The 18981-nt window shown below is 40.6% G+C and overlaps 1 protein-coding gene across 5 annotated transcripts in view; it reads right to left on the minus strand.

The window, feature by feature from the left end:
* The window catches only part of JADE1 (jade family PHD finger 1), a 52591-nt gene that overhangs the window by 16551 nt on the left and 17059 nt on the right, over positions 1–18981 (minus strand). For all 5 annotated transcript variants that reach the window (XM_042870524.1, XM_042870527.1, XM_042870528.1 and 2 more), the window contains exons 3-5: positions 9615–9697; positions 6069–6226; positions 2400–2587 (exon numbers count right to left, since the gene is read on the minus strand). In XM_042870524.1, the coding sequence (XP_042726458.1) occupies positions 2400–2587; positions 6069–6226; positions 9615–9697 (429 nt within the window). The remainder of the gene's footprint in view (positions 1–2399; positions 2588–6068; positions 6227–9614; positions 9698–18981) is intronic.

An 18981-nucleotide genomic window follows, 5' to 3' on the forward strand; every position in this document is an offset into this window, starting at 1 on the left:
AAAAAAAAAGAAAAAAAAGAAAAAAAAGAAAAAAAAGAAAAAAAAGAAAAAAAAGAAAAAAAAGAAAAAAAAGAAAAAAAAGAATAAGAGTTCTGGCCCAGTCAGTGCTCCTCCTCTGTCTTGCATTTCTCACTTGCCATGAGAGACAGATGTAATACTTCCAAAGTTGGTAATACACCAAGCTTTACCACAAAAACATGACACACAAACACATGTGAAACTGAGAAAGCTGCATTATTAAAAGTACTCATTTTCACCTTGCAAAGTCAGTTTAGAACAAGAATTTCCAAGTTATTCAGTCACTACAATGAAGCCTAGGCTTAGGATGACATCCTGCTTTGTCCAGCTCCTAATGCCTAACACTCACTGAGACATACAGAAGATAATAACCTCACAATGTGTGCTTTAACATGAAAATCCTCCTTTCAGCTCTCCTTGTGAATATCTGAGCCACACGCTGGAGAAGAAAAATACCTCCCTAGATCTCAGGTTGGAAAAGGAATACTCTACCGAAGTACATCCACCTCCCTTATGGACAGGTAAAAACCTGTGGCAGAGTTCAGTGCATTTCCTACTACACTGACTGAGAAGCTGGAAGGCAGCAAACGGGAACACCCCAAATCCCACTGATGAACAAGTGAGCATTGCCCTGCAGCCCAGAGATGTTACAAAGGCAAAGCAGGCTATCACGGGAGTTAGACAAGTTTGCAAGTAAATTTTAACTTCATAATTACTACTGCTTTACAAAAATATAAAACTCAGAGAGACATCACTGACTGTAATTGGTAAGACTTATAAGAAAGGAATGAAGGTGCTGTGGCTTCATTTCCAAGGTTTACATACAGCTTTTTAAAGAAATATTATATGTTTTCAATACCTGAAACACTGCAGATTTCAAAGAAAACACCGGGAGCTCATAGCTGCAGGGACACCATCAAGCAAGGGCTACAATTGCACATCAGGAAGTAGTTCACTTTTTAATGCCCAAGTATGATGTGTCCACATGTGAAGAGCTATCTGCTGCAGCACCTCACACCCACACTGCAAGCAGGGTGTTTCTGACAGCTTCCATCTTGGTCCTACGTGTAGGGAAACTATCTGTGGTGTACTATGAGCTTCAAGTACAGGTACAGGATCTGCATGACAGAGAGCCCCTCCTGTGCACTTTCATCACAACTGCTATCACCCTCAGTTTAACACCTTGGTAGATCTCCTCTGGTTTTGGCAAGAATAAGGTACATTATCTGTATTGCATAGATGGGTATCAATTACAAATCACACAACATACTTTCAAATTCTCTTTATAAGAAGTTAGACGCTGCTGCTGCCTTCCTGATGGTACCTGGAAAAGTAACCTAAGCTCTTAGACAAACTTCTTCATTATTAATATTTTTAATTTTCCAAGTTCAGTGCCAAACCTGAACAGAGACCTGAAAAAAAAGGCTTAAGAGAATAGGTCCAGTCTGGCTCATCTGTTTCTTCCATATGTGGGTTTAAAAAGGAAAGACTTTCAAGAAGTTATAAATGGCCATTTTTGTGGCTTACCAGGTCTTGAGCTATGCCACACCCGGGCTCAAGCCATGTTAACTCCTGAGACTAGGCAAAGCAGGGAACTGCCACAATGCAAAGACAACTCAGCAGTGTTTAACAGCATATCCAAACCTCTTCCACCTGTCACAGGATCTTTTCCCTTGTCAACAATATAGTAAAAGTCCTGCGCCGATTTGGGGACTCTCCAATTGTAGCGAAATCCACTCAAGAAGCACTCATCTTTCAAATAAGTAACCTTGTTCCTTCCCTGCGCCTTCCTCCACACAACCTATCCCCTAGAAAGGCAACGTTTGCTCCCCCCGTGACAGTTTCTCTTCATGATTCAAAACTGGAGCACACAAAGCAAGGTTCGGGAAGAACCTCAAATAAACCACTGCAAGAACTCTTTATTGCTTAATCTCCTGTGTGATCAACTGACCTAAGTATGCTGTACCTCCTAAGACTCCTTGTCTACTTTCTTTGCACTGAACATCACTAGCTGAAAATGAGGCCAGGGATATTGCAGAGAAAAATACATGATTAATGCTGCATGGATTGCTAGCCTTGATGGCAAAATATAAATTACATGAAAATTCCCTTGTGAAACAGTAAGTACCATAGAAGACCATGTGGCCAGATTCTGATCTGGTCTGAGCAGATACAATTCGGTGGTTATGAAGACACACATATTAGGGCTTAATTACATCAGGACTGCAGCTACCCCAAGGTGGTGATTAGCTGCTTCTCAGACTTCTTATCACCTCTTTCCACCACCAACCCCTCTTAAAATTCTTCTCAAGCTTGCCAGCTTTGAGACAAAACAAAAATGAAAACAAAAAATAAAACCCGCACAAATGCTCACTGCTCACCCATTTCCTTGAATTCTTCATTGGCAAGTTGCAGCCATGCCACATCCACGTCACTGAGGTCGTAGCGGCACACGCTGTCAGCTAACGTGCGAATGTCAACATAACCCAGCTCTGGAGGCTTCGTGCCTGATGAAGAAATATACTTGCGGGGACGTGTAAATGTGACAGCTTTTGTCTCAGACACAATCCTAAAACAAAGAGACAAGCACACACTAGATTGGTGGGGTGCTGAACAACCCATTTCTAAAGAATTCCCAATGCCTCATTCTAAGTGGCTAACAATCAACAGCAATCTTCTAAGCCTATCTTGCACCACTGAGAAAGGAACAGAAAACAGAATGTAACAATTTTGTAAAGGATTTGCAATATTATTAGAAATTAACTGGAGTTGATTAGAAATCCATTTTGTTTCCAGAACTATAAATGCAGTGAAAACTCTGGAAGACAGAACTCAGCTACTCTTACCTGAAATTCATGCTCCTTTAAAGCTAGAGTAGATGCTGTATTTATGTAGTAGTGGTTGCCATATACATGTGTTAAACTGTTTCAGGACTTCAAAATCCATTTGCTAACTACCAACCAACTACAAATAAAGACATTAATTTCCATGGTATATTGCTTCTTGGGTGTTTGGGATGTGTGTGTAGCAACAGCATCGCCATCTTTTTGAAATTCTGAAGAACTTTCCTCAGAGAATCAGCAATTCGCAACAGCCTTCCCTTCACTTACCCAAGTAGATCCAAGCTCTGGCATCCTGGCTCTGCATTTCCTCTTTCACAGTCACTAATCCCATGCTGCACGAAACCCTTTTCTGCAAGTATTAAGCAGTAGCCACTGAATCCTATCTCCCCTGAGGATCTGGAGGCTCCAGTTGACCAACAAATAAAACATGTGAGTGTATCTGAGCTGCAAGCCAACTGAAATTTTGCTTAACAGCACGTATTGGTTCTGGAGACAGGAAAATACCTACAGCACATAACTTATTTTACATCAGATTCCTGAAGTACTGCAATTTCACAAAGTCAGGAGCAGTGGGCAAAAACGCCATTTGCAAAGGACAGTAGCTGTTCTTCCAGCAAGCTGTAGATTTGCCTCCTAACTTCCAGGCAACTCTGTCAGTTCAGCCACAACGTGGTCCTCCCAGCAGAGGATGCTGCACCTTCTCTAAGTTATATGCACATACCAAAATAAATTCCTCATGCAGCACTGGTATTGAGGACCTCCTCTGTACTCCAGTCCTACATGAGAGACGGCAACAAGGTGCAGTCAGAGCTTTCTGCTGACAACAGCCTAAGCTTCACAGCAAGGAGGATGTCCTTTTGCTCCTCTATTTTGCTCCCAGCTGTGGCCCTTACAGTAGAAAGATCTCCTGCTCTGCGATCAGTCTATCTGCACATACAGATCTCTATGAACTCTCTACCTATTTCAGTCTCCTGCAAAGCCCTAATTCTTCCCCCCACCTAGTTTAATTCAGATAATAAATCTGAGAAATCACAGACACGAGCCCCGTGCTGAATTCTGAGCTTATATGGTGCAGAAGGGATTTGTGGCAGAATAAGAACCTGAATGATTTTGCCAGGCTAACAGCATTGCCAGGACTATCCCTGGTTATACTCTGCAGTATTAAAATATTACAAGCTACTACATCTGATGGAGAATTTATTTTAAACTAAGTACTGCTCATTGAATCTTCTGTACCATAAATTCCTTCCTGAGTACCTCTCTACACCAAAATTACAACCTCTGGGCAGCATGCTGCACATATCAACTAGATGACACTGTAGTGGCACAAAAGAAACAAGCAAAGGTAATTTGGCCTTAAAACAGACCACCTTCATCTCTTTATTTTTGTGGAAGGAAGAACTAGAAAAGTTGTGACATACCTAAAGGATACTGAAATTAATCTTGTGTCTCAGCACATGCATGCACTGAAGCCCCACATGTTCTCGCTTCTCTTACCACCCTGACCAAACTCTGTGCTGTATTTTCCTTCTGTTCTGCACCAGGTACTGTTTGACTACTGCTGATCCAAAGTATAGTAATCTCAACCCTCCCTCCCACAGTTACGCACCAAACAGTTCCACACTCCAGCATTACTATGGCAGGGCTTCCCAAATATGTCATGAGAGGACAAACAGGATAGTTCTCAGGCATCAGAAGGCCACTGTACAGCAGGTATTCACCAACACAAACATTCAAGACAGCTCAGCACCAAAAAAAAAAAAAAAAAAAAAAAGCAGTGCCTTCCACGCTGGCATCAAACTTCTGGGAACCCTGTTTTCCTTTCCCCTTTCCAGAACCCACTCTCTGTTGGCCCTTCAGAGACTGGCTCCGTCTTCAGTGAGCACCCGGACCTGACAGAACCACCAAACTACCTCTTCAAATTTAAGACAGATATATGTTGGTGAACACCTGGGAAGGTCTCCTTTTAATAAAGCCCACTGGTCTCCTAGCCTCCCTGCAGGCTTGGAAAATGCTTCTAAGAAAACACAGTGAGAACGTGAGCACGCTTGTACAAAGTGTGGACATTTAGGCAGGTGGTGGGTGAGATCAGTGTGGAGCAAGGGGCAAGTGTGGGGGGGAACTAAATGCTGCTATGCCCTGAAGTACACAGCAGATGGGGAAGTTCTGAGTTCTCCTCTCAGTGCTGAACTTTCCTCAGAGCCCCAGGCCTGATTCTTCAGAAGGTGGAAGAAGGAAAGGGTTCATCTGTTATGCAGACAAGTTTTCTTTACTGTACAGGCCTGGTGGAGCTGTGCAGTGGTCTACATACAGGTTTGTGCAGAGAATGCAGGAGGTACTAACAAATGTTCCTGTAGTTCCACTACTCCAATGCTAAAGCTGCCAGACAAAGCCTTAATAGAAGTTGTATCCAAAACATTTTTTTGCTGCATGTCATAGACTGTTCTGGCCCTGTTGGCACTGGTGTGTCACTTAGTAATGCCTCATGCACCAGACTAGACTTACTCAGAGATCTAGCTTGCGTAAATGGCAATAATCCTTTCCTCACTTCTAACTCCTGTCCTAACTAAGCATAAAACAGACACATGGCTGCAAAATGCTCCTGCCCTTACAAGTGGATTGTTTCACCTGAAAAAGTAAACTTCTAAGCATAACAAACAAGGGAAAGTAAATACAGGTTTCTCAGACAAGAGCAGGAATATCTCACATTAACATATTGTTACGTGCACATCTGGATGGTTCTTACAGCAACTAAAATGAACAATGTTCTAAGTCAGTAAATAAAATGACCCCAAAAATATTTAAAACAGCAAGAAAAATGCTGTATTTTCTCTAGCCCTTAAATTTGGCTTGCCTAATTTTACCTTGAAAAGAAACCTACGGCTTGGGAGTAAGCACAGGACACATCATACGAGGAATTCCCAGCAGTGCTGAATGAGATCATGCCTGGGTTTAAAACTGGAAAGTATTTTTAAGGCTCTGTCATCACCCTTCATCCTAACATCAGGCCAAAAATATTTCTCTGACATTAGTATTTCAACACATTGGCAAAAGAGACCCAATTCTTGACTGCTGTAACCATTCAAAAAGCTGAGACACGTTGTTCTTCCTTGCTAGATAAGTGAAACAAAGCTCAAAAAGCCAAGGCAACATAGACACAAGCTGCTAGCATAAATAGGTATTTGTTTTCATTCCTCCAAACTATACCTGGCTACTGGTTCTGGGATGGTCCCTGGGCTAACTGGCACCTGCACTCCCTTTTCCCACTCCTGCCTCCAGGGGTCTGCCAGCACATAGTATTCATCAGGGTTCAGCTGGAAGGAGTCATGTAACTTCATGGCAGTGATCAGGTCCGTTCTGAACACCTGCAAAGAGAGTGACCAAGAGAGAAAAATAGAGACACTGACATTTGATATTTACACTCTATGATTCACAGCTCCAGGGTAACCATGGAGCACAGCGCATAATAAGGTCACTGTATCAAAAGTCAACTAACCCCTCCCACTGCAGGACAGAAGTTGAGCTTTATTGCAGAGAAAGGGGTAGCAAAAGGTGCAAATGACTTCAGCTACTTTCTCTGTGAGTCCTGTGTTCCCCCCCACACTGATGCTGAATGATGCTACCCAACTTGACTGCAATAAAACACCACAGGAGCTTTTAGTCTCAGATCACCAGCATAAGGAAGACTCAATTTTGCTCAAACTACCTCTAAAAAAAAAAAAAAAAAAAAAAAACACAACCAAAAAAAAACAAACAAAAAAACCCACAACTATTGGAGCTCTGACTAATCCAAAGGCATTCTAGAAATTCCCTGCGATAGAAATCAAGGCATGACTCCACCATGACCAGATACAAGAGGAAATTCTACCAAGATGACTCTTGCCTTATTTAAATGACTCTTGCCCCATACACTTGTCAGCATTTAAAGTAACAACCCAAAAGATCAACAAAATAATCCCAGATTTGAATTCTGGTGGTAGCTTGATGTTCACCAGACACGCTTGTTATTCTGTCAGCTACAGATACCTCTGCACCAAAGCTGTCATTTGCCTTAGAGAAAGCATCCACCTCTAAACCTAGCAGTATCTTAGCCAACTTTGGGTCATTTGCAAGCAGTGATAACATCTTCCACGAGCCACAGAGTGAAATCAAAGAGATCCGCTCCTCAGCAGGCATGGTACACCACTGCTGTGGCAGCTTCAGCCCCAGCTAGTTCACCACTGCTTGTGAGCACTTCAGAAAGCAAAGGATGTTATCACAGGAATCAGAACTGCAAGTCTGTACTTGTCTGTCCATCTTCCAGCTCTCCCCACCCTGCTCTCCCTGCAAGACAAGGCTGCAGTCAATGACAGCAACAGCACTCAGCACTCCTTACCTCCACAGCACTGCAAGCTTTTTACTATTAAATGTTGCATTCAAAGGAAAGGATTTAAAAGCAACCAAGTGACCAAAAATGAGCACCGTGGGGACAAGAAGACAGTAAACATCTATCCAGCCCCACGCTGCACAGTTTTAAAAGGAAAGTACTCCTGGACTCTCTTATGGGACTGCTAACAGAGCAAAGTGACAACCTCCTGGGCCTCCAACCAGTCCCAAACTAATAGTGGTTTTACACTAATTCCAGCCAGCTGCCGGAATGCATATGGCTGCAGAAGTGCCACAGCTACACACCATGCTAATTAGACAGGCCTCCCAAGGACAGCAACTTCTGTCACACACTGGTCACACCCCTGAAATCTCTACAGATTACCTAGTAGGAGAAGTATTTTAGGGGAACAACAAACCTGATGGCTAGTCAGACTTTCAAGACTATTTACAAGTATGATTTGTCTCACAATGCAGCCTATCTCAACACTCTTCTCCTTCCCAATACTCATGTACTCCCCACTTCTCTCTCAGTACATTTCTGCTCTGCCCTTATCATTAAAATAGCAGGAAAATTACATTTTTCTCAGCATTTCTCTTGGCGTGGTCAAAAAGCCTGCCATCCTTAAAAGTGAAGACTAATATTACTGTATGAAATAAGAGGTAAGCACAGGTAACGATGTAAACTGAGTGTTTAAAACACAAGTCCTATGAGGCCGTAAACAAGAAACGAAAAATAATCCACAAAGCTAACAGTCTCACATAACGAGCATGCAGAGCTGGTCAGGGGATCCTGCACTTCAAAGTTATTTGAATAAATGCCATCAAATGAAAGGAAGAGTAAGAAATATAAAATGGGGTGCAAACCTTGCTCAATCCAAGAGGCAAAGCAACTCGAGCTCTCAGATAAACTTCTCACAAAGCTCTCTCAAGAGAGATGCTAACACGGTACTTGACAGCCAAGAATCTCCTTCCCAAGCCAGTGGCCCTGTAACACCATTCTTTCTGCTCTAATTTCTGATGAAATCAGACTGCCTGGAGCAAAGCAGAGCTCACTGGAGCGCTTGGCCCTCAGCAGCACAGAACACTTCAAAGCTGAAGGGTGAAATTCTGACCATACTGAAGTCAATGGGAATTTTGCTGTCAACTTCAGTGAGACCACGATTTCACCCAGGGAGTTTAGCAAGCACCACCTTTCTGCCAGCACACTTACCATTAAAATAGTGTGCTATGGCAAAGCAGGGGAAGAGAAGGTGAGACGGCTGTGAAACTGAGCTAATATATGAAAAAGTATATGAAGGAAGTATATGGAAGTCCATCCAGACTAAGAGAAAACAGCACAAAACTGGAAAGATAATGACAAGAAACACAAGGAAAGGGAGAGGAGAAACAGGATTACAGGCACACAAAAACAACAGCAAGATCTCTGGTTATCTGAAACTATTTCTTCATAGTGTTTCATGGATTAGTTCTCAAAAATGAGTCTAAGTTTATGTACAAAAGATAATTAAGGAAAGCAAACCAACTGACGGCTCTGGTGAATTTCCAGAGCTCTGCACATTCACAAAAATAAAGAAGCTGTTAACAGTCAGCAATAAAAAAATAAAAATGAAAGAAAAATCAAATCAAAGTCCAAATAAAATGAAGATCAAAAGCCAAGTAGCACAACAAGGAATGAAGGAGATTCTTCCTTTGAAATCTCTTCTCCTGGATTTTGCTAGAGTATTGCAGGGAGATTAACAGAGCATGTTTCTTTACACCAAACACTTGCTAATCAATCAAAAATACTTGTTATCAGGCAAGTAAGTTGAATCGAGAAATCCTGTCTCCTAAATCTAATGCTTTCTTCGCAGCCTCTGCAGAGTTTGCAATGCAGTATTAGCGTGAAGATAGGGAGATACATAATGAATTGGATCCCATTTACGTGTTACTAACAGTTGATCTATCCAAGGAAACTCAAAACCATTTTTATCTCCCTTGATCCGACTTCTTAAAAGCACAATGGAAGACAAAACCATCAGGAAGCAGATTTGACAAGCACATTAACAACGACCACATATCAAGACCCAGTACAATCTATAAAATAAGCGCACCTAAGATAAAGTTTCACTGGCAATTCTGATGCCCAAAACACTAGAGTACTCTACAGCTATGTTGAACGGATGTCAGACTATGTCAAAATCCTCTGACAGGCACTGGTGCTGGCAGCTGAGCTCTGTCATCTCCTGACCAGAAATAAAAAGGCAAAGGAGGGGGCACTAAGTGCCAGTTGAAATGGAGCAGCAAGAAAATAAAGCACAATTCAGAAGACACGGATACATGCCCAGAACACACATGCACTTTTTATTTGGTAGGTGCAACAAAATGGCAATCATATTCCAGAAATACCTCAGAAGGTTTTCTATCTTCTTGTCTGGAACATGAAGACCTCCGACGGTGAGATCTGGAATGCTGGGACCAGGTGGACAGACCTAGAATACAGAAAAGATCATTTGCAGCTTCCTTGCTCTCAGCACACCCAACTAGGCCTATTTACTCCAGTACGATCATACGAGTAAGGTAAACCAGAGCTGGGCTTCTAGAGCAAACCTGAAAAAGACTCTTTCAAAATGAACCAGAAAATAGAAGCTATTCAGTCTTCAACTTCTGTTGTGGCTTCTCTGTTATCCTATCTCTAATGACATATGCATTGGCTGCACTGCACTTACAGCCTTCCACCCAGCATTTGAACACAGCCATCTTGTACCATGCTTGCTTCTGAACATCAATAATGCACTTTCTGCAGGCTAATAGTATCTAATGAGGTGTCTGTTCATAGCCTGAGATGTAATCTTTGAGTTCAATGTATTCACATTCTCATTACCTATACTGGTTATCCAGTTCTACCTAGAGCAAGGCTTTTCAAAATAGAAATTGACATGCCAGGTCAGTGCAGCCACCAAAAACATGCTGCTCTCCTTCTCAGCCAGGGTGGTTGGACAATTTTTGTCTGCGGAATCATTATGTTCCAAACAAATTATACCTTTTTGCCTTGAAATTCTGTGACACAGACTCTGTCAGCTTTCACAAATACTGCAACAGGAGGAAAGGAAAAAGAGAAAGGAAGAAACTACACTCCATTGACAAAGTAGACACCAGAGTGTATTTGTAACTGCGAAAATCAACTCATTTTAAATTTAGCAAGATTTATAGGTACAGAAGGTATTTTCCACTGCCAATTACACAGCAGTAGCAAAAAAAAAAAAAAAAAAGAAAAAAAAAGTGTCAATAAATTCTTATTAGGTAAGGAAATTAAGGACTTGTAACAATGCCTGTGATGAGTGGGAAGCCAGGAACTACCAGGGGAACTCTAAAGGCTGAACTTGGCAACTCTGGGTATTAATAGCAGACAAACAAAGCAGGATCAATTCAAAAACCTTCCTACACTGCTCATCTCTTCTCTGCCTGTGCACAGAAACACTATGAGTAGGAGGTTAAGTTTGCAGATCATAAAAGCAACAATCACATCACCCTGCAGAATCCTCTCCTGGATCAGACAGACCTCTTCAAAAGATGCACTGCTCAGGATGGGATAAGCTCTCTCCCCAAGACTTTCACTTGAAAGACACCATGAAGTCATCAGAAGAATTCATGACGTTGTAGCTGCACTTTTGTCATCCCTGTTCAGTTAGTAATACATTAAAGGATCTGCCCCATTAAAATCCACTCCAAAACTGAGCAGTGAATAACACCTGTTTCACAGAATTTGCATAATGGTCAAAACCGAATCAGCAACCCGCTACAAAAACTTCTTTTCTGAGGTCAGAACACACCCACAAAAATTTGTTTAGACAAACATTAGTGTTTCAATACAAAGGCTGATGATTTGAAAGATTTCTGAATTGCTGCCATCACTTTTCCTAAGTGCCTGTGTTTCACAGTTATTAAAAAAATACAGAAGCTTCAGCACTGTGATTCCCAGGAAATGCACACATCTCTTTCATGCCACATAGAAACTGCAATGGTGAGAAGTCAAATAACGGCTATGTAAGTGCTATTTCTATTTCTTTACTGGGTCATCTGATGACAGACATCAAAACAGAGTCTTAAATGTCTATTTCTGATTTTGGACCCAATACACGTGGGCTAGAGCACTGCATTAATTAACTATTGGATGCAATGTGAAGAGTCAAATGTTACCACTTCTGAAGTTACAGAACTTTTGTGTGTTTTTTTTTTGTTTGTTTGTTGTTGCTGTTGTGTTTCTTTTTCAAGAGCTCCATGAAAGCACACTATGCAAAACCTCCATATGTAAAGGACATATGGAGGTGAGTCTACTCTTTACAAGGGTAGATAACCACAGGTCAAGGGGAAATGGTTTTCAGTTGAAGGAGGGAAGATTTAGGTTGGATACCAGGGGGAAGTTCTTTACCAAGAGAGTGATGAGGTGCTGGAACAGGCTGCCCAGAAAGGTTGTGGATGCCCCATCCCTGGAGGTGTTTAAGGCCAGCATGGATGGGGCCCTGGGCAGCCCGGTCTGGTATTAAACGGGGAGACTTGTGGCCCTGCCTGTGGCAGGGGGGGGTGGAAGTTCATGATCCTTGAGGTCCTTTCCAACCCAAGTCATTCTACGATTCTGTGAAGGGACAACTCGAACACAGCCAGGCTTCCTCAGGAATTTATTATACTGAGTAGCTTATCCACCTCGATAACTTCCTACACTGATAAAGGAAAGAAAGTGGGTTTTTGTTTTGTTTTGTTTTTTATACAGTTCTGCAATAGCTGTTTCCTTGAACATAACACTGGTGAATGCACAGTGAAAACGTGGTATTTTAGTGACTTACTAAAGGGACTGTTGTATTTTCTGAGCAGTGTAAACTGACCATACATAATACTACGAGGAAAAGGTGGAGGAATTTCTCATGGGACTCAAATTTTACTACTGGCTGAGCCCTGTAACCGTAGCTAACAGGTAACCTTTGGCAAGAGCTTCACTTCAATAGGGAAAACATCTACTCACTGAATAAACAAAGCCCAACTATAAGGCACGCATTCACAGATTCATATAACTACCATCGGACAAAAAAGCACACGAAATTACAGGAGTCAGTCAAATCACAGAAAAATATTCAGTCTGTGACAGTATGAAATTTAACTACTTACAGAATCTTGAAGAAAAGCCTCAGCTCTGCTTCTGCTGCACTTAAAGCAAAATATCAATGCCCTTCACAATGCCAAGACACAACACTGAACTACCCAAAGCTGCTTCCATCAAAGAGCAACGCACCCGCTCCAATCAACAGAAGTGCAGGAGGAAAATGGAGGATGTGGTTTGACTTTGCAGCGTTATGTCCATATTTTGTTAAATAACCCAGAAGAGGGACCTCAGTGAAAGGCAAAGTTAACAGGCAATTACCGCTACTTCAGTGATTAATGATCTGATATTTGTGCCTACGTACATGAAGTAAGAACCATTCCTGGATTATATGGAAGGAGCAATTCGCTGTGGTCAAAACACAGGATTCAGAACAGCTCTTCTGTACTACAAAAGCACATTAACTTAATTGAGTATTTTAGAAAGATTCCAGACACTTTTCAGCAAGTTTATCCTCAAACAGTCAATAAAAAGAAATGACTATTATTCAGCAGCAGCTTTCTGAACTCTAGGATCACCAAGGCTAGAAAAACCTCTAAGGCTCAAGACAGAATTAAACCCTGTTCTAGAAAAATAACAAAACAACAGCAGAAACCATAGAAGTCTGAACTGCTGGAAGTTTGAAGATGTAAAACCTTGGTAAGGTAACAGAATACCTCACGGGGAAAATGAGTTCTATAGCAGATGGAAGATTAATGAGATGTTAGAGAGAACCAACACCACCAAATGCTGCGTGAGTAACAGTGAATATGGAAAACAGTCAACCACAAAGCGCGGAGCTAAATAAACATACCTGAACGATGCAGTGCTATCATCATAAGAAATTAAGCACAAAAGGTCTCTTATTAAGTGCCTATCCTTTCACACGATTGGGAAAGTTAAGGATGAACACAGTAGCCTAGCTGGAATCACTGCTCTAGGAAATACCAAGCTCATCTCGGTTCTTTTAATTAAGATCTCTTCAGATGGGTTAGGTGTTCATCACCAAGAATAAAGAGGTGAGGCTTACATCTCTAAACATAACTCGGTTTTCCCATCACTTTTATCCACTTAAAGACAAAGAAACTCCCAAACCCTAAAACAACTTAATGAGATGCAACTCACAGCAATAGAGGCAAAGCTCTAACACACTGATGGTACTAGGAAGGAGACTTCCAGGGTATTATAAAAACAGAGTAAGCCATATATAATACCGCTACAGGGTGTATAAAACACATGCACCTCCTGACAGTAAAAAAAAAAAAGCAATCAAGGACTGTGAATCCTTCCTAAGCATTTGTGAAGAGCACACATTTCCCAAAAGGGAAAATAAAATAAAATAAAATAATAAAAAAAAGACATCAATTCTAACTATCAATTTGCTAAATGATCTGTCAAAAACCTTTTGAGTCTAAGAAAGGCCATCAAACCAGAAAATTCATTTGAACTAATAAAACAATTCTAACACCCTCAGGGAATTCTACCCCACAACTAATACGCTACTCAGCATGAGCAGAAAAGGCTTAGCTATTACGTATCATGCACAAGGCTGTTGTACAGCCACCTGCAAAGCACCCAGCTGTGCCCCTGCGGAATTACCTGCCGCTGCAGCTTCTGAACACTTCAAAGACTCAGATCACCCTGCGTCTGAAAGCACTTCTCTCACTGTAAATACAATCCTGCTCCATCATTACACCACGCAGCGCAAAAGAGCAAAACACCTCTGGCATGGATGCATGTCTGGCTGTCACTTCTGCTCAACACTGGCATTTCCAGATCCCTATATCCCTTCTCAGCTCTCTGAGACAAAGTAGGTGCTGCTGCCAACTGTCAGACAGAGCTGCAGTCTGAAGAGAAAATATAGATGCTCACAGTCTTCTCATTTAGTGCCTGGCCCACAACTGCTTACAAGAAGGCTTCATATCATTTAGACATAACTCTGCATGTCTAGATCAGAATTCCAGCACAAAGAAAATGCAAACAGATTGACAGCAGTTTTCCATTATGCTGGGTATAGGAAGAGCTGTCTGCACACTTATCTTCAGATCTTATCACTGAGAATGCAGAACATACACAAACAGAGCCTAAGAGTACATTTTATAAAGCCAAATTCTCCTTCTCATGATTCTCTTGCTAGAGCACTTGTCCTTATCTTTGTAGATAATAGTATACTATTATGCAATAATCTCATTCAAGATCAAATGAGGAAAAGCAACTGCCTTTCACTTGTCAATACTGACACTACTGAAAAAAATAACGTTATTTCACAGCTATCCAATTGCAGGTGCTGACTGTTGCGTGGATCCATACGATCTCTGCAGCTTTACAACACTGATGCTCAATTGCTCAGTACCCGATGCATGCAGCGAGCAGCCTCTGCACACTGCCACAGCAGTTCAATACAAGCTGCCTTCTGTCATCACTTTTCTCAGTGGCACACATTTGAGTTTTATAATCTGAAAGAACAAGAGACCACAGAGAGACATATCACCATTCCAACAGTCCATCTTACTCTTTTTTAAATCACTGGACCTAAGTGCCATTTTAGCACCTCAGCCCAAGGCTCCCCATTACAGCGTTGTTCTACCATTGGTGTGTATGAACTTTTATTGTCAATTTCACTACAGATAACTGAAGCCAATTTCAGCATCTCTCAAGGTAGCTTTACAGGCTGACAATGTTATGTTGTTGAGACTTATAATCCAAGTGCAGTTCGGTACACTCAGTACTAGCAGTTTTGTAAAGAAACACGTGCCTCTCCAAAGCCTACGATGATCAGGATATGTAAGTCCCCTCCTCAGATACAATAGGTGTTCTGTGATTCTGAATAGCCTATCAAACCAGGTAAAGCTTTCCAATCAAAGTGCAACTTCATCACTAAGCATCTATCCCAGCAAGCCTAGTCATGAACTAAGCAGTAAGTTCTGACCCTCTGTCATCACTCCAAAAGCCACACCTTCTACACTGCTCTGTTCAAATCTTAGTGCTACAACTGCCTTACACCCATTGTTTAAACACCATCCCTCATCCAGCAATTCATTCAACTGAAAAACAAGGAATGTTGTGTTTGCTTCCAAAGTGCTGCACAGCATTACCTGCACTGTTAAGTAACTGCCACACAAAAACGACGCATGCACCTAAGGTTACGTTTTCAGCAGTGCTTGTGATGGCACTTTGGGATCCATCCCAAACAACACAAGTCCAGGGGGTGAAAAGCCCTTTCTTACCAAAGATTCCAGTCACTGAGTTAAAGCAATGGATATAGGCAAGATGTTTGCAATTAAAATAATATTAGTTTAGCAATGACAGCATGAGGGTACATCTAACTCACACACCTATATTTCATAATCCTTAAATATTAAATCTTTCATTTCTCAGAAGTGACGTGACTGACATGTTACAAAGCCTAGAAGTACTTTCCATCTGCAAGCCTCTTCAGTCCTTCTTTCAGACATCTATTACAGTTGCTGCAATACATTACCTGGAAAGGGACAAAAACTAAGAAGTTGCCAGATGTAAATAAATGACATCAAAAAAATCTTAAATCCTTCCCCAAGCATCTCCCAAAACTATTCCTCTTGTTTGTACTCAGGCAAAAAGTACAAAATCCTGAAGTATGTCTGGAGCCATTTTTTGTTCAATTCTATTCCATGGGTAAGATGTTCAAATGTGACCTATAATTTCAGAAAATGGAATCTCCGAGAACACACTGAGATATCCAGGGACTGACTGCAGCACCGAGGTGCACAACTCTGACATCTTTTGCGCAGTGCTTCAAATACGCTATTTTGGTCTTGTGTCTAAATGTAGATGTCAGATTTTAAGGGGACACAGCTCAACAACGCGCAGCACAACTTAGACTGAGGGATGTAAGCTATACACTTCTGTTGGCCTTTGGTTTACCCTTAACATATAGGAAAGAATCAAGTCAGAGGACAAAAAGAAGTGGTAAGGAGAAAAGCAGGGCTCTTAAGCTTCAAGGTTTTAAAATACTGTAAATAATATTCATTCCCTCTCTTTCTGCCCCCCACTGAAATATGTAAGAAAAAAAATGCATATACTCCAGAACTGCAGCCATGCTAGTAAACTTGTTTCTGTTTTGATAATATTTTACTTCTAAACAGTAACAATTCACTCTTCTTTCATCTTACAGAAGTAGAACAACCTTTTCTTCCTCTGAAGAACTACAGATGTGCTTAAATCTTCAGTGTAATACGTTCTTAGAGCTTGGGGTTTGAGGTTTCTTTTCAGATCACCTTGTAGTCACAAAGCAGAAAACAAGATCTCAGTGTTTATTTACTTTTGTAGATAAACAGCATTATTAGTAGTACAGTTTCTATTACCTTATAAATATTTAGGCTCCTGAGTTCAATTAAAATAAAGTTCATTTCTTCATGTCAAAACATTTTCCTGGCAGCACTATTCCAACCCAAACAAGTATCATTGTGCAGGTTACTCCAGCAATACAACACCAAGCGATGCCTGTAATGAATCCAAGATGCCTGATCTCACAGTCTACTAAAGTACAGTATGAAAAGCCAACTTCAGAACAGAAAAAATCCTATTTCTAGGTGCCAGTCGTCACCTCACAAGATGAGGGAGCGTAGTGAAGAACTTTCAGCCAAGAAACTAGTGAGTTCAATGTGAAGGAGGAACTGGAGGGTCAAGAGGTGCTAATGACTGAAGGGAAACAGACGTTTGGCAACAGGATTCCAACTAAGTGTTGATTAAAACTGCAACTTTTCAATTAGAAGGCAGCTGTTTGAAGAGCTTAGAATAGTCTATTTAATTGTTTTCTATCTGTGGGATCTCTAAGAAAGAAAAATAGCTAGCTTTTGCTATTTATTTGCTATTTAAGGACTTCAAACAAGTAGCCCTGAAATGTTTACCTTTTGACTTTTAGGCAAAACAAAAAAAAATTGCTTACTCTGCATAACACCAATAGCAGCACAGTGCATCAGAAATACTACTGATGAAGTAATAATAGATCTCCATACAGAAATTAACATAGCAAGACTGATCAGTAACTCTACTACAGATGAGCAAAGATTAAACTAAGGTAAAAACCATCAGGCAAGTGCTTTGGAGTTCAAATATGTAAGGACATTATCAAAGCAGAAGTGGAGGAAAAGGACCTGAATGTCAGAAATTGTTCTCATGAAAGCATGAAAGACAAGAAACCTTGGAGATGCTGGCCGTACAATATATATTCTCTTCTGGTCACATTCTTTCTGATTACTAACTTAACTTTTCCCACATGTGTATAGTAATAGAACGAACATAAATGAACCTGTATCTGAAATTTTCCCAGTAAAATTTGCCTCAATAAAAGGACAAACAACAGCATTAGGCAAAGAAAAAAGGAAGAGTAATGAAACAGAACTGCTGTGTTATTTGATATATTACTTCTGACAATACTTGAAAATACTTCTAAAATTTCACTGTTTTTTGCCATATAATTTATTCAAGAAACAGTTATTCCTATTTAGGATGCTTTTAATTATAAAAGGGCAAGATTTTTCTTTTTCCCTATTTCATTTTCTTAGATCTTGATCTATGGAACAGATAAAAATATAGCTTTGTGGGGGGCTTTTTGGGGTTTCTTTTGTTTGTTTGTTTTTTGGTTTTTTGTTTTTTTTTTTTAGAAAACATAGAGCTGTTGACTTACCCAACTATTCCAGACAGAGCTCTACTTCAGACATTTATATATGTAAAGATATTACAAACAAGTATTATAACCACTAGCAGATCAGTCAGCAATATTTATTGCAGAATTTCAACTCAGAGTATTTACTTCATAGCATATTCGGTGAAGTGTGAAAAACAAGGCACATGAAGGGAGATCAAAGACTAAAAACAGAGTGAAAAATAAAGATTATTATCAAAATGTAATACTATTACATAAAGCTGTCAGAGAGGGAATGAGAATACAGTAGAGCAAAATTCTAATGCTTAACATCACATTTGTTGCTACTTGTCTACTTTACAAGTAGTACTATACGTTTTTTTGGGTGAAGAATACTTCTTTTCTTCATAGAAACATACCAATTTACTTTTTTTGTTTGTTTGTTTTTAATAATCCAAGCTAATATTCTAAGGAAGAAAAACAAATGTCTTCCAAAATGTTCCAACCTCAAGTAGTTCTGCAAAACCAAACTAAATCCCACCCAACTTTAATAGCTAATCCTTATATGGATGAGCTCCTGATCAGCTTGCTACTTCTCACCTCCTTCAATCCTTTTTATCACTCCTTCATTTCAGCTATAGTTTGTGTAGGGTTGGTGTAAGGCACTGATTTGACCCTAAGAGCTGTTTGAGCAGCTCTTCCATGCAGCACAGATGCTTCTTGGAAATGCATGCAGGTGAGGAAGTCACCCGTTTGGGGCCATAGTGCAGGGCTACATCTTCAGACTAAATCCTTCAAAATCACATGGAAAAATCTCCCATCACCTTCTTTTATTTACTCAAAACCAGGTTCAAAATGTGAAGACGTGCACCCAGTAAAGTCAAATTAAAAGCAGGAAAATAGCTCTGACAACTGGATAAGCAGTTCCACAGTCAAATACAATCACCTTGTTTGTTGGGGCAAAGAAAACACCTTGGCACATCTATACATTTCCCAAACTGCCTTTTTTTTTTTTT

Source organism: Lagopus leucura, unplaced genomic scaffold (assembly GCF_019238085.1).
Source record: "Lagopus leucura isolate 7727_CA_CO unplaced genomic scaffold, USGS_WTPT01 Super-Scaffold_100004, whole genome shotgun sequence".
NCBI classification, from domain to species: Eukaryota; Metazoa; Chordata; class Aves; order Galliformes; family Phasianidae; genus Lagopus; species Lagopus leucura.